The following is a 16,225-nucleotide window of genomic DNA, read 5'->3' as shown; positions in this document are numbered from 1 at the left end:
ATTGAAATATATGTAATTTTAAGCATTTACTTCCATGAATGGGTCTTTTGGTGAAATGTGGGGTCATCTGTTAACCTCATAAAAGCATTAGTCCAGCACAAGTTGGTTCTGCAGAAACTTCATAGAGGTTTGACTTTGAGATAAAGAGCTTAGCATAGCAGAGACCTGGCATCCATTGGGGGAAGGTGGCTTTGAATATCAGTGAAAAAGACAGCTCTAATGAACAGAAATCTATTTTTTAAATGTCAACCTTTTCTTTAGACATGAGGCCTTCTTTTTATCTTTAATATAATTGCACATTGCCATCAATGTTCATTTTTCCATCATGATATATTCACATTACTCTTGCAAGGGACATTTTGACTCCATGTGTTCATTATTGTAGGGTGCAAAAATGCACTCACTTCCATGATAACAATTTCTGGGTTTGCAAATAATCGCTTTAGGCAACAGTCACCTTTAATGAAAAGTAGGTCTCTGGTTTTTGAGCTTTGACAATTGCATGCAAGGCATAAGTATACTTCTCTTTCTTTGAAAACAGAATTCTGATATGTGGCAGATGCAAATGAAATGCTGCCTTTTCCTTTTGGCAGTAATCGCTGTATGTTTTCAATGCTCTGCATTTTAGGTCCAACGTAGCCAAATGCAGTTTCCTTTTGTCTTGGGCTTCACATACACCACAAGTCAATGTTGAGGAATGTTGTGGGCCATAGTCCAAAACAGTTGAAGAACTCCAGGTTGCATACCCCTTTAATAAAGCAGTTTTATGTCAAGTCCAAAACACGACGAATTTTAAGTCCAGGCACACTTTGTCACTGTTCCCTACTTAATTCCTGCTCTTTCTTGCTTGGGGCAGATCGCCCTTTCCTATGATGGCACTTCCGGCTCAATCAAAGGTTACGCCTTGTTCCCCAAACACAAAAGAATATAGAATTTGGAGCTCAGGCACCGAGTACTGGTTTAACTCTCGCCAGTGTACTATGCAGTCAACATTGCATGTTTGTGCAAAACTAAAGATACAGTAGAGAAATGTGGAGTCTGAATCATTTGAAACCAGAGACATTGGGCTCACAGCTAGGCATCCCAACTTGGCCAAACCATGTGACCCTGGACAAACCACTCCACTAGATAGTTCTTATTTCTTTGGCTACTTAAATTGGAATCATGTAGATGTGATTCTTCAAAGAAAGAGCTACACAAAAAGCCCAACTCACCATGGTTTGATAGACCACAGTGACTACTTCATATATAAACATAACTTACGGTTTATTAGAGATTAGTGTTTCCGCCACGTATAATAATATTGATCCTTTATATACTGCCCATCACAGGCTGAATTTCCCCTGAGCTTGAGAACTGCCCATGACACCACCACTTGTGGGAATTGACGCCCTTCTAAAAGAAATGTGAAATACATTAGTTTCCACAGTGTTGCTTGGGATAATGGCCTTTCTCCAGCATATAGCACTCGGCTTTGCCTCAGGCAATAACTTGGGGTATGTGGTTATCCCACAATGGGATAATGACCTTTCCCCCACTTAAAGCCATCGTTTTTTCCTTGGCAGAAACATGGGGCGGGCTGTTATCCTGCGGTAATGGCCCCTCCCTCTGTCAATAAGGCTGAATTATTGCTCTCTTCACAGGCTTCCATACCATCATTTTTTTCACCTGTCTGCATCATTACAGAAGTCGAACAGTCACTTGCAGATCAGTCTTGGTCTGTCACCAATAGGAGCAGTCCAGTCAGAACTGCTAGGCTTATGTTTGGGCCTTGTGGTCCAGCAGTTTGACCCACGCTACTCACACTGGTGGCAGGACCCAGGGTGGTTTGCAACAAACTCCCTGAAATGTAGGACGTGGAATTAGTTAGAGTTCATTGTTTGAAATTCCTTTTTGTTTTTTTATATATACACATTTCATCATAGCCAGCGCTAAACAAAATGTAGGTGTGCATAACACTGTTGCATACTGTACCTGGTGGCTAGCTCAGTGAGTTAAGCGCTCGCCTCCAACATAGCGGTCACAAGTTCAAATGATGGCAGGGCTGACTCAACCCTTCATCTTCCATTAAATTGGAAAACAATAACGCCTATCATCGAAGCGCGAGGAATGGACATGAGGCACAATGGGCCTTATGCACAGAGGCGCTTTATAATGGCTCAATCCCACAGGAAAGCGCTCTGTGAATCAGGTCCTATGTAACAAAACTCCTATAGGAATGGAACCCCACAGAGAGAAGCTGAACACGGTAGAGTATAGGCAAAGATACCGCATAGGAAGCTTGGGGCAAATGTTATGATATATGATACTCTGGTCCACAAAGGACTCAAGATATGTACCCCAAAATCAGGGCACGAAGACTCAGTGCTCTAGGAAGTCGCTGTCAGCCCTTCCATTCGACTCCCAGAAGTACATCACAGGTTTGGGGACCCTCCTCCTTACCTGCAGTCTGAGGACTGGGGAGCAGGTTCTGGAAACCAGATCGCCCCTGTGCACGGATTTTGTGTTCCGGCCCAGGGTAACCTTTTGACGCAGGGTAAAGAACAAGGCAGGACTGTGCTGGGTGAGTATTGTGACAAATGAAACTTTAAAAGAGCCACCTTTGCATTTCTTGCTCGGAAGGGTTTCATGCTTAAATAACTATCACAGGCACATCTCAAATATCACATTCCTAAGTTCCCAAAACGCTCTTTGATTGTATGCAAATCTCCAGGACTCCAAGGTAGAGCTGTTATTGATATGAAAGCTTTGCACTCACACCCACCTGCACACACAGTCCAAATGAGCATATATGTCAGGCGATTTACAGGCATTCAGCTGTTAGGGTGAGTATTGTGAGAAATGAAATGCACATGAAACGATCAAGGATCCCAGTTTGCATTTCTTGCTCGGAAGGGTTTCATGCTTGAATCACTATCACAGACATATTTCAAATATAAAACGATTCTCCCAAAATGCTCTTTGCTTTTATGCAAATCATGAGGACGCCTGCATGTTCAAGAGACCATGAAGCAGATTTATTTCTAATGAATGGATAAACTCACCTTTTCACATTTACCCATTGTTACAAAATGAGGGATGAGGTGTACACACATGTCAATCTTTACAGGGTAGTCCTGTGACACTTCAGCCCCTCTTCGCCGCCTCTCCTCCCATGTCATCTGTGACACCTTAACACGGGGACCTGCACCAGTTTCCCGTCTAGAACTTGTTCTTTTGCGTCTACTGCTCAAAGTATGGGACTACAAGTCCCAGAAGGCAAAGAGTTATTGGCTAAAAGTCTGGGCTGCCTGCAGGTGTTACCCATGGCCGTAGGTGTGTCCAGGGAGTGGCCTGGCGTGGCACGTGCTACCCCTGAAATCTGGTTGGCATCCTGGTACCACCCCATTATCCTAAACTATGATAATTATGTGTGTGGGTGCTCATACGTCATGCCACCGCTGCATAAGGCAGTACCCCACTTGGGCCAAACTAGTCAAAAGAGTCTGGGCACGCCACTGCTCATGTCGACCCGTGCCAACTATATTTGTAAGTAAAAGCAATATAATAATTGGCAAGCATTACACTCCGATAACGGGGTCCCTTTGTGTGAAACCAGGCCAGATGCAAGGCCAGCCGCACCACCCCATGCAGATGCTTAAAGCTGGCCAGGGCCTTAAGCCAGTTGGGTTGGAGGAAAGTAAGTCAGAAGTTAGGCACAAACAGGGGCTGGTTTCTGCAAAAAAAAGAATGCATACCGTAAACCGAGAGGGTGCGCTGTAAACAGAGAACGTAAACAGAATGTTCACACTGTAAAGTCATAGAACACACGGTGCACATGGTGCACTCAGTACAGAAAGAGTGCGTAGACTACAAAATAACAGTGCACACTGTACTTAGGGACATCACGGTGTATATCAGGGCTGCAGACTGTAAACAGGAAGTGCACATTGCACGTTGCAAGCGCACACTGGAAACAAGCAGTGTGAACTGTAAAGAAGTTGTGCGCGCGTGTGTGCTTGTGTGGCATACAGCAAGCCCATTCTGTAAACTGACAGCGTAACCTGTAAACACCGAGTCCAGACAGTAAAAAGGAGTGTGCAGTGTAAACAAGGCGAGTATATTATAAATGGGGAGTGTATACTCTAAAGTGGGAGTGTAATTTGAACACGAGGTGTGAGAACTGTAAACAAGCACTGTAAACAAGGAGTAAACATTGTAAACAGGGAGTGAACACATTAAAAATTGACTGAACACCATCAACAGGGAGTGCACACAATAAACCTGCAGAGGAGGTTACATGGTTCAAAAGAAGGCAAACTATACACAGGGGTGTACACTGTACACACAAACGCATTGTGTATCCAGCTAGACACACTGTACATAGGAACGCACCCAGGGGACTGACTGGTGGAGAATGCAGACTCCGAGATATCCCACACAGGCACACAGGAGGTGGCAGCGGAAGAGTAACCAAGGGGCCATGCAGGAGTTTGAACAGTTTCCTCCTACGCGGTCTCTAGCTTTGCCCGTGGTCACCCATAATTGGTCATTCTCGCGGGGCGCATGGTTGGGGCACTCACCATTATCGAGTGTCGTGAAGTCCAGGAAGCGGTACTCGTACGAGACGTCGGTCTTGGTCTCCACCTGAGGCCTCTTCAAGGTGGAGTAGATGTTGCCGGGCCGCGGTGCCTCCGGCTTGGGGGACTTATTCAGCCGGCACCCCATCTCCACTGTGTCGGTGTCTGAGGGAAGGAAGGGAGGGGACACAGCGTCAGAAGCTGGTTACTTGAGGACTGGTGTCGAGGCGGGCGACGCCGAGGCCCTGACGCCCCCGTGACGTCGCCGAGCCTCGTGCCTGGAGCGCTTAATGCAATAAACAGCCCAGCACGCCATGAACTGCGTGTATCAAAACATGTCAAATCTAAAGTGTGAGGGAATCAATCTGCCCGCCACACTGGCCCCCACCCTCAGCCTCCCCCCGCCCCATTCCTCTCCGCTCCCGCCCTAATCGCGTGGCACCGCAAGGTCGCACGCCTGGGCCCACAAGCGACGCCTTGGCACCGTGCATCAGACGCAGCGTATTCTCAATGATTGCGGGCACACCCCGTCCCTTCTCTGCCCTAAGGAAGTAATGAGATGCGCGGGTGTCCACAGAACACGATGCCAGTGTCTCTGTGACGGCCCTCTCAAGCGCCTTGCCCCCACCTCCATAGCTCTGTCCCTGTGAAAGGCTGTTATTTGGGCAGCGGTGCACTCACGGATGGTCAGGGCAGTGGCTTAATCAATAATATTGCGGGGGGGGGGGTGGCGGGAGGGGTTGCCACCACAACAAGTTCTGCCGTGTGTTCAACTAAAAAGAACTGAGTGGCGAGTTGGGACCTGGCACTTTATTTACTATGTACTTTTAATATAAACAATGGCTATGTATGACTATGACAATTAATGTAATGTCATTTTAACTGAAGTTTCAATCAACTGTTTTGTGTTCATTGTTGTAATTAAATTTGATTGGTTTTATAGTGCAAAGGTTTAATTAGACTGTAAGCACTTAATACATTTTTTTTTCCTCAGGAGGATAGCTCAGGGGCAACGGCTCGCCTTGGAAGCAAAGCGACACGGAACAACTCTGGTTCGATCCCAGGTATTAAGTGCGTTATAAATAACCAATCATATCTTTTTAAAGTGGTGTCTTTCTGATCCTATTTTTGTAATGCCTCCTGTACGCAGCGCAGGATGCATCGATCGTAGCATCCTCTCATGTCTATAGCGTAGCCCAATAAAACCCTGTTGCGCCAAAAAATGAATGAGCGCACCTGTACACCAAGGGCCCAATTCATGGAAGTATTTGCGTGGAAAAAAGGGTACTTGCGTGCTAAAGCGCATGTAAATCTGCGTTCGTCGATTCATGGAATCGAATGAGCAGTACTTTTCCTGGATTTACGTGGAGTTCGGACAGGCTTGGCATGTCTCTGCTAGACGCCGAGGGCCTTGCGCGAGACTCCATGCAGAGCATGGGCGTGGCTTGCGCTAAGGGCTGGGATGGGGGATGAACACCAAAAATGGGGAAGAACTTGCTAAAATATTGGCGTTCTGAGGGACGGCCGTGAGGCCGTCTCTCGCACGTCCACAATTGTGCAGCACAACACGTATTCATGGATTCAATCGTGCAACCTCTCAGCCAGGAAATGGCCATGCAAGTCCTTATACTATCCTCCACCCGAAGGCAGGCGTAAGTACACTTGCGCATAGGATTTGCAGCATGGATTTGGGGTTGCATGTCAGATTTCGGGGTGCATGTATTCAACCGGGTTTCCGGTCTAGCTTAGGGGTGCACGTACGGAGTTGAGCGGGGTGCAGGAACGGTTTACAGTGACTCGCACGCAGATTTTCTGAGTAATCACTGGGTTACGATATTTTAATACGTATGTTGTCAGGGTGCGGATACCGGTACGGGGGAACCCAAGCAGGGTCCCCGAGAAGTAGGCCTACTTGCAGGAGACCCCACGCACTGATTGAAGGGTGTGTGTATTCATGCCCGGGGGAGACGCAACGGTAACTGTTCTGGCTGTTTACTTTTTTAGCGTGGGCGTGTCAGGGATGCTCCGGGCACGAGTTACGATTACGGTTATTCTGTGCAGTAAATTCCATGAATATGCGGTGCACGCATTTTTCATTCTGCGTGCAGGCTCTACATTCACACAACGTTCAAAATTGATGCTGACGCATCAATTTGGCACTTTGTGTGGATGTAGTGATTTTACACAACGTGTACACAAGAAGGTTTAACAGATGTGCAAATCAGAGGTTGAGAATGTGGACATTTTAGAGTAAATTACTCAAATGGTTAAATTACGAAATACTAATACAGATTTGGTGTACAGATTTTTGGTGCAACAGGGGTTTATAGGGATATAGTATAGTTAAGAAGTGCCCCTATAGTTTGGAGACAGATTTACCCTGTGCTGCCATGTTAGGGTGAGATTGGTATTTGAGGAGTGATATCAGAGTGTTAGGCATTGCAAGCGCTAGTTGCACCATTTGACGAAGGAGTCATTAGTTATATCCTTTCATGTCTCCTAGACAAAATTCCCATTTGTGCTCCCAAACCACCACCCCAAGAATCCTACAACTGCATTACTTGAATTAAAGTACCACTTACTTCACTTAATCTATGAGGAGAGAATGGTGGCTTCAAAGTGATGTAGCTATGAGTGACATAAGAGGCGCTCCGGCCTGTGGAACGCACAATAGAAACAGCCACTATTATTATATATATTGCCATACTGCATCATGTTGCATGAGTATGTGCGTCGTGCCTAAAAGAATCATTTCACGGCAATAACAATTTTGTCAGATAAGGAAACTAAGTCACAGTGATATACAATGATATGGCCAGGATCACATGCTTTGGTCAAGTGGAGAAGCTGGGATTTTAGGTCAGCGTTCCTGGTTCTATAGGTTGTAATTCAGGCAGCGGACTATGGGAGTCATTACGAGCAGTGTGATGCAGTAAAAATATGGTAGTAACAGATTTACCACCACTTTTAACACACTGCCATACTACAAGTTTCGAGGTAAATTGCTGAAAATGACCTCCAGCAGTTTGCTGGAGGTATATCCTCTCATTTACCTCCAAAAACTGGAGGTGTTACCGCAGGTGCAATTGCCACTTGCAGTAATTCCTTTAAGTCTCCAATGGGGTCCCACACGACATGAATGGGGACTAACACCACTTTACCACCACTCATAAGGAGGTGAATTTACCACTGATACCATTGACAGTAACGATAAACAAGTATGGCAGTTTTTGGATGGCAATATCGCCCTGCTCGTAATAACCCCCTGTATCTCCTCCCATCCCATCTTTAGTTTTACATAACCATTCAAGGCTTTCTGCAAAGCTGACGTTCAAAAAGCTAGTCTTGTGCTATGTGTTAAATAAAGCTGACTTTCCAAGAACCAAACCACATTGCAAACCAATCTGACAATAAAAAAGAATGATTCCCTCTGAAAGTGCAAAATGGCACAACCAGACCAGATAATGTGTGTCTGGAAAATGATTACAAGGCAATCCAGAAAAGTACCTAAGATTAAAAATGCATCTGTCGGTCTCCACACCACAATGTTAGGAAGGATGATAACTGTATAGTTATTAAAATCAGTGACCTACCTAATGAAGTTGACAAATTTGGTGAACAAAACCATATGTCTAAATATCATTTAGAGATGTATTATTGTGGTGCATTCGGATACATGCAACAGCACATATCGTAACATGGAAGACTATGTTGGCAACATAGCTCACTGGGATTAGGACCTGCTGCAGCTGTGTGTGCGTATGTGTGTTTGGGTGCGCATGCAATATCTCTAAGTCAAAGATGCAAATCTTGGTAGGAAAGACATGGTGTTTCATGCTTCTGTAGTCAATTAAACAATAAAGTCAAGTAATCAGCATGAAACGAGAATCAAAACTGTGGGATCGTTTATAATGTGCACATATTTCAGCCACTTATTTATTTATTTATTTATATGGCGGTATCTAGGCGATTGATTATGCTTAAGAGATTGTTTTCAGTGCTGCTGGTTACAAAAAGGAAGCTTACAAAGTGATTACATCATAGAGGCACGTACAGAGGTAATTACATCACAAGCAAAGGGCAAGAAGAGTTCAAGGTGAGCCGAGCCTAACCCCCATGTTGCAGGGAGGCTGTGACACAGAGATGAAAAAGACAAGGTTTACTCCTGTGAAACGCCTACTTAGCTCACACTGCCATCTACTAGATCCAATGCTCTTTGGTCACGGGGAAACAAAGAAGGCCCAGATCCCCCATCTACTGCGTTATAGTGCCCAGGGCATATCTTAGCCAGAAACTTTAGAGGTGTAACTATGACGAGAGCTCCCACTAGCAAGTTGAGAAATGGTATACCTTGGATTGTTTGGCGTATAATATTAATTGAGATGAAAAGTAACTTCTAAGTAAGATCATTTTGAAGGCCAGTAATGTTGGCAAAGTGATGGCCACTTTTGACTCTAAGTCGCAGAACCGGAGCTGCCGTATTGTCCAATGGGGGATGAGTCTGTTCAGCCGGCTTTCTTTTACGCTCATGCCATCTTTGCTGCCTTACAGGATAGGGAAGTTTAATTCTCCCCAATATAAATGCTGATCGGCCAATAGCAGATGCACATGGCGAATCAAGCAGGCCTGGGTGCCAGGTCTGGTTTAGAATCTATCGCTTGGCATCGAGACATCGTCATATAATCATACCTCTTACCCCACCTGCGTTTTTCAGGTGTCAACTACTCTGGGCTCAGTTCACACTCACGGCAAGCCCCCTACTCCTCCAGTCACTTCAATGGGCTCTCAGCCGCCAAACCATGAACTGTGTCTTTCACCTGCCGTGGAGTCTCATAGGTTGAGAGGCGCGGGATCTACAGAGAGGGGACTGCATTGCAACGAAGCTGTAAGTATTGCAAACAGTCCCATTGATATTGATATTGATATTGTATTTCAATAGCCCTCGTACACAAGTGTCTCAGAGCACAAGGCAAGGGAGAACAAAACGGCGATCTTACTAGGCCCAGTGACATTGCGAACACGCAAGTGCATGGGAGAGGGGGAGGGGAAAAGTGCATGGAAGGGGGAGAAGTGGAAAGTGCAAAGCAGAGGAGAAGCAGATAAATAAACAATAAATAAATAATAAAGGCAACAAACAGTTTTAGTGCAGCCAGCCATTTGCAAATGCTAGGTTTAAGGCAGCAGACAGGGTAGGTCTGATAAGTGCAGGAAGAAAAAGGGGCGGGGGCTGTATGGGCACAGACACAGACCCCAGTGCAAGGAGTGGCCCCGAGGCAGCGCAGTAGGGTGGCGGGGTGAGCAGGTACCTGGGCCCGGAGGACAGAGGGTGGCCAGGTGCATGGTGCCAAGAGAGAACAGATCAGCAGGGGAGAGGGGGAGCGAAGGCAGAAGAAAAGAGGATGGTCTTGACATGTTGGACACCTACACCCAGCCCTGGCTGTTCAGTCCACAGCCCTTTGCATTCTCAGACTTACTCTATCCGGTAGTTTTTGCCCACGCCCTGTCCTTGCCTTGTCGGTCTCTTTGCACGGTTGGATAGTGTGCTTTTCTCACTATGAGTCCAGAAATATAGGTACCAGAATGCAAAGGAAACACAAGTTTGGTACTGGATGGATTGCTCAAAGGTAACATTAGACAACTTTCATTGGCCCTCATTACGACCCTGGCGGAAATCGAAAAACGATAGCGGAAATGTAATACCGCCATCGAATACCGCTCGGTGCGATTATGACCCGTCACCGTAAAGTACGATGCCATTAGCGACACCGTAGTGAACGCCAACGCTAACTGCACCAAGTACGCGCACGCGCACCATGCAAAACCGTAATTACCACCATGGCGCAACGGTACGCGAATTCTGACCCCAGCGGACATTTACTTAACGCCATCAAGCATGGCGGAAAGTACCATTCCGCCATGGTGAGAATTACGGCATCGTGAACCAACCGTAAATGGCCCTACTGAGTGCCTGTACACCACTCCCTGCCCACATTGCACAACTCCACGTAGGTGCAATGAAGTTACACAATGCAACCAGTGAAATGTACAAGTCACCCATGCATGCCAACGAACAAATGAATGTAGGGGCTCCAAGTGCCTTGTGAGTGGCCATCCATATTTGGCATGTCACCATTGCCGTACTGATGCAGCACAGGCATGTGAAGGTTCAAGTACAGCAAAATGAACTGAAATATGAGACAAAACAACAACAGGCCCCCATCGCTTGACACCAGTGTAAGGCAACATTCAAAGCAGTATCCTGAGGGAGACTGCACCAGCCCTGTACTCATGCCAGTAAACAAACCAACCATCAGCATAAGCATGTACCACACAAGTTGGCAGAGTGACTGAGCAGCCAGGCTCATCTCAAGAGGGGCCAATGGGAGCTGCAGGGCACAGATGGCACGAATACAGAAGCTATTCCAATGGACATGACCTCAGTCTCCCTCCAAGAAACGCACGCAAACACAGGCACCTGTGACCAGCCATTTTCTGATAATCACATCATTCCACCAATCCACCTGGCTGACCGGCATCTGTTACACAAAAGCTAATCCCCCGCCCCTGAGCATGACATCATTAAAACAGTCATAATGGCAGCCCATATCCCTGACCTTACTGGGCTTCGTAGGCAAACGCGGCCAGTACAGTACCACGCAACTATACTCAGAAGCCGGAACCCAATGCAGATCTACTCACAATACATCGCTCCACAAATAGGAATATGCTACATTACTTGCAAAGAATAACGCTACACGGTTAACATCAGAATAAAATTTTAATGCACATCAAATTCACCAAGCCCATACAGCTATTAGGTCATAAACCCCAAAATATTTTCAATACTGTGGGCTGCATCCGCAATAAATGACCAGCTACTCCTTGTGTGACGCCCTGTTCCTTCATGGTACACAGGGGCTACATTCACGTTCAAAAAGGCAACATGGAAGCGCCTAGAACCGCAGGGCCGTCCCATCAGGTAGGCACTAGTCCAGCTGAAAGGTTGATATGTTGCTCCTAGCCACTAGTACTGCGTAAGGGCATGTGGCCCATTGGCGATCGTCCCATAAGATCGTAATGGTGCTCCACTGATTAACTCGAAGCAGCAGGTGTCGGGAGTAAAAGCCATCTGCAGGAGTGGCATACAGATGGCAGCGGCAAAAGGGGAGGAGATACCTGTCACCCAAATGAAATGGAAAAGAATAGTATGGGCATCAGAACTTCATTAGTATTACTCACTTCAATGATCACACTAAATCTACAGCCATATGCATGCTAGCCCACTCAAAAGGATCATTTCCACCCAAAAATCACTTGCCAATCATAACAATATAAATCGAGGTGAAAACACTATTACAAACGAGTGTTTGTGTGCATGCGTCTGTTAAAACAGAATCCATGAGATGGGATTAGTAACGTGCATAGACACAAGTGTTGGAAGGCGCGTCGAGACAGGGAGGGTCTAACAAGGGCAGATAGACGATGGTCCCACTATGGCAGCTCTGCATCACATAGCGCAGGGGAAGGGGATAGATTCCAAAAAGCCATGTACATGGCAAACTCTCAATTAAATCATCTGTCCATGCATCCATACATCATTCCCTCATCCCGGTATAAAAACGCATGATTATTTACTCACATAACATTTGAAATCTCCATTGAGTCTGTGCGTAATGCAGTCTGCAAAATCCACTGTGCTCCAGGCCGGAATAATAGTGATGTGAAGTAACATGTATTTGGGAACGTCCTGCCTAATCGTCCACTACGCTATTGCGCATCCCATACTATTCATATCAATCATTGCATTCTCGCCATGGCCCCTGTCCCAAGGACATTAAACAATAGAACGTTATATTTGCAGTCAGACCTGTGGGCGTCTCCTCGCCGCTAGCTGAAAACCGAAAGCGCTGTCCTTCGAATTCCTCATTTGCAACATCACGTCGAAAAGGCATCTGTGACCGCTTGAAATCACAAAATCATCCATGTAGTGCGGCAGTGTGTGAAAATGGCAACTGGCTTCACTCACAAATGGGACGCCCCGCCCGTCGGTGAACCTCGGTACAGTGCTCGCCCAAAGGGGATTGCAGCTGGCACAGGTGGAATGAATCACCACAGGTGGAGGCTACACAGCCTGAAAACACATAAATTGCACACCCAACCCCCTCCCACAACCACACCCACTCCAAAATGCTACCGGCAGGACTAGCGATGTTGGCCCTGGGGGACCTGATAGCACTGCAAGTACTCCAACTTCAAGAAGAAGACGAACACCAACTACTACAACAACCGGCCGCACAGAGGAGATGCAGGAGGAGGAGGAGGGCAAGGCAGGGCCAGCAAGGCCCACCAGCACAGCCACTACCACCACGCAGGCAGCCCGCAATCCCACGCCTCCGAGCTCATCCGTTCAACCTCACTGCTGAGCAGATCCACACCCTCTACCGTTTGGACCGGGACACCATAATCGCCATTGTGGGCATGACACACGCTGACCTTGTCAGCATGATAGATAGCCCAACCGCCATCCCACCCCTACTGAAGGTGGTGTCTGTACTCCACTTCCTGGCCACAGGCACCTACCAGCACACAGTCGGACAGTTGCATGGCATTTCACAGCCACTGTTCTCACGGACACTATTGCAAGTGCTCGATGCCCTCCTGAAGCACGCAGACGACTACATCTCATTACCACGCTCAGAGCTGGAGATTACAAACACAAAAGTGGGATTCCATGCACTTGCCGGCATACCGGGTTGCATTGGTGCCATCAACTGCACCCATGTGGAATTGGTTGTCCCACATGCCATGGAGGTCCAGTACCGCAACCGGAAACAATATCATTCTCTTAATGTACAAATGGTGTGTGACTCCAACAGGATCTTTACACATTGTTGTGCCCGATTTCCTGGATCAACCCATGATTCTATGGTCTTGAGGAACTCTACAATACCACGCTACATGGAGCGACACCCAGGGAACAGATCCTGGCTACTCGGTGAGTCTCATTCCATGCATGATAATGTGGGGTATGTGATGCGGCAATGACCTGGCAGGAAGGGGGGGGATGCGTACGGAGCAATGTCATTCTTCAAACATCCTTTATTGTCCACATACAGGTGATGCCGGGTATCCACGGAAGAGATGGCTCCTTACACCACTCCGGAACCCACAGAACCAGCATGAGGAGGACTACAACCATGCCCACTCACGTACCCGTGTAGTCATAGAACAGGCATTCGGCCTACTGAAGGCTCGTTTCCGCTGCCTCAGCAGGTCTGGCGGGGCACTCCTGTACCGCCATGAGAAGGTTGCAAAGATAGTCATGGCATGTGTCATGCTACACAACATGTGCGTACGTAGAAATGTGCCCATGCCCCCTGACGCAGAACTGCAAGCACCTGAAGATGGTCATGATGAGGCTGGGGATGTGGCAGCACCTCAAGGAGTCCGCGAGGCACAGGAGGCCCGTGAAATTCGTCTGAATATCATAGATTCATGCTTCTAGCACTCACGCCTGGTGGCTGATACATGGACACGGGACTTGTGGCACTGTGTGTGTATGGAACATGCACAATGTGGACTGTACGCCTATAAAGGCCTCGTACACACAGATCAATGTCCACACATCTCATTGGATGATTGTGCAATGTTTATAGCATATGTGAAATTATATTACACACCCCATCGACCCGCCACCCAAGAAAGCCCAACACCCCCCCTCCACCCTCCTACCTCCCCCCCGAACACCAGTGTCCAAAGATGCTCATTGTCAGTGGGCAGACGCTATTGCAAGCCCCCTCTCCGGGTATCAGGGGCACCCCTGCCTGTGGAGCGCAGGTTCCTCCCAGATCTACGTTGGGGGCTGCCCTGGACGGAACTCGCAACGGATGATGTCTCTGCCTGCTCACGTCCATGCATGTCCCTAAGGGTTTGTGTGAGCTCAGTGAGCACACGGCGCACAGCGGCAAGTTCACCACATACGTCTTTGGACGTCGCATGCAGTTCCCCCCTCAGGCTCTCGGTGCTTCTCTCCATTTGTACCCTTAGTGTCTCTGTACTTCGCTCCATTTGTACCCTTAGTGTCTCTGTACTTCGCTCCATTTGTGCCCTAAGTGTCTCAGTAGATGTTTCTATGGCTGCCTTAGAACCCCCACATTCATCAGCATGCTCCTTGAGGAGCGTGGCCAGTTGCTGCTGTTGCACGATCACCTGGTCGAGGGACTGTTGCCTCTGCTGGGCCATGCCCATTTGCGGTGGTGTCACAGAGGGGCTGATCACCTCATGTTGCCTTGCCACAGGGCTTGTGGGGGATGGCCAGTCGTCGTCTTGTGGGTGCCCCTGCGTGGTATCCTCATGGTGTACGGGATGAAACAAACAGGGGGATTGAGACAGGTCATGGATGGGTCCTACATCGACAGCACCGTTGTCTGTGTCGGAGCATGCTGGCATTAATGCAGTGTCACCTATGGTGCTGCTGCCATCAGAAGCAGTGCCTTCTGTGGCATCCATTGGGGGGACCTGTGGTGCTGCTGGTGTGGGCATGCTGGCTGCTGGGGTGCCTGTTGAAGTCCCCTCCTGTGTGCTGCCACTTGATTTGTGCTGCTGCCGTGTCTTGATCCGTGCAGCTGAGGTGGAGGGTCTTTGGCCGTTGGTCTTGGCCCTCTTTGCAGGTGTGCTGGTAGGAGTGTCCTGCAGCTCGTCGTTTGAATCGGACCCTGTGGTGGAGTAAAGGAGGGCGAGCGTTATTTATGGGTCTGAGGAAATTGAAATGGCAATGTATCACATGCATTGGGGTGGTACCTGAGGGTGATTTGGGTCAGGGCCTTGGAGGTGGTTTCATTTTTGTGTGGATTGAGGATGCAGTTGTTTTGCAGCCTGCAGTTAGGGTGTGCATGCTGCACGTGTAGAGGGTGTTTTTAGGATTTTTGATTGTTAATGTATTTGATGTGAGTTTTAAAGTGCGCTATCAGGCCAATGTATGTGGCCGTTCTCCTGGACATGTGTTTCTGTTGCACTGTGTGGACACATGGTACTTCACATGATTGGACATTGTGGATTTAGCATTGTTTTATTTGGCCCACCTACCTGATTCTTCGGATGTCTGCACTCCTTTCTCCATCCCTCCGACTCCCTCTATACTCTCCATTCCAATGGTGGAGGCACAGATTTCTTCCCAGGGGGTCAACTTGATGGGTGATTCCGATCCTCCCCCGGTAGCTGTGGCAATGTTACGGTTGGCTGATAGTATGCTCCGTACGCGTATCCGCAAGTCGTCCCATTGCTTTCTGCATTGCTGTGGGGTGCGGGGTGCGGTCCCCACCGCACTTACCCGCTGTGCCACCAGGGCCCATATGGCCTTCTTGTTCGCAAGTGCCGTCCTGGTCATTTGCGTTGAGAAGACGACGGCAGCATTCTCCTGGAGGGTCTCTGTGAGCACGGTGAGTTCCTCATGGGAGAAGTGGACCTGCCGCTTGCGGTCGCACGCTTTTTTAGCAACTTTTCCCATTTTGATTGTTTTAACTAGGGTGGCTAACGGGTTGGGATGTGTCTCAGGGTCGGATTTTTGATGGTTGTGTTGGGATTCTGATTTTATAGGTGTACGGCGTGCTGTTTCCCGTTCCGGCCCCATGTTTTTACTTCCGTTTCCGTATATTTACGGTCACCGT

The 16,225-nt window shown here is 47.9% G+C and overlaps 1 protein-coding gene across 1 annotated transcript in view; it reads right to left on the bottom strand.

Annotated features, from left to right (window-relative positions):
* RFTN1 (raftlin, lipid raft linker 1) overlaps positions 1 to 16,225 on the bottom strand; it is a 694,433-nt gene that overhangs the window by 578,230 nt on the left and 99,978 nt on the right. Inside the window, exon 2 of the mRNA XM_069648901.1 lies at positions 4,563 to 4,724. Coding sequence (XP_069505002.1) covers positions 4,563 to 4,707 — 145 coding nt within the window. The 5' untranslated portion in view covers positions 4,708 to 4,724. The remainder of the gene's footprint in view (positions 1 to 4,562; positions 4,725 to 16,225) is intronic.

The sequence above is a fragment of the Ambystoma mexicanum genome, chromosome 2q (genome assembly GCF_040938575.1).
Source record: "Ambystoma mexicanum isolate Mex_15411 chromosome 2q, UKY_AmexF1_1, whole genome shotgun sequence".
Classification (NCBI taxonomy): domain Eukaryota; kingdom Metazoa; phylum Chordata; class Amphibia; order Caudata; family Ambystomatidae; genus Ambystoma; species Ambystoma mexicanum.
This window is presented reverse-complemented; position numbering and strand designations above follow the sequence as displayed.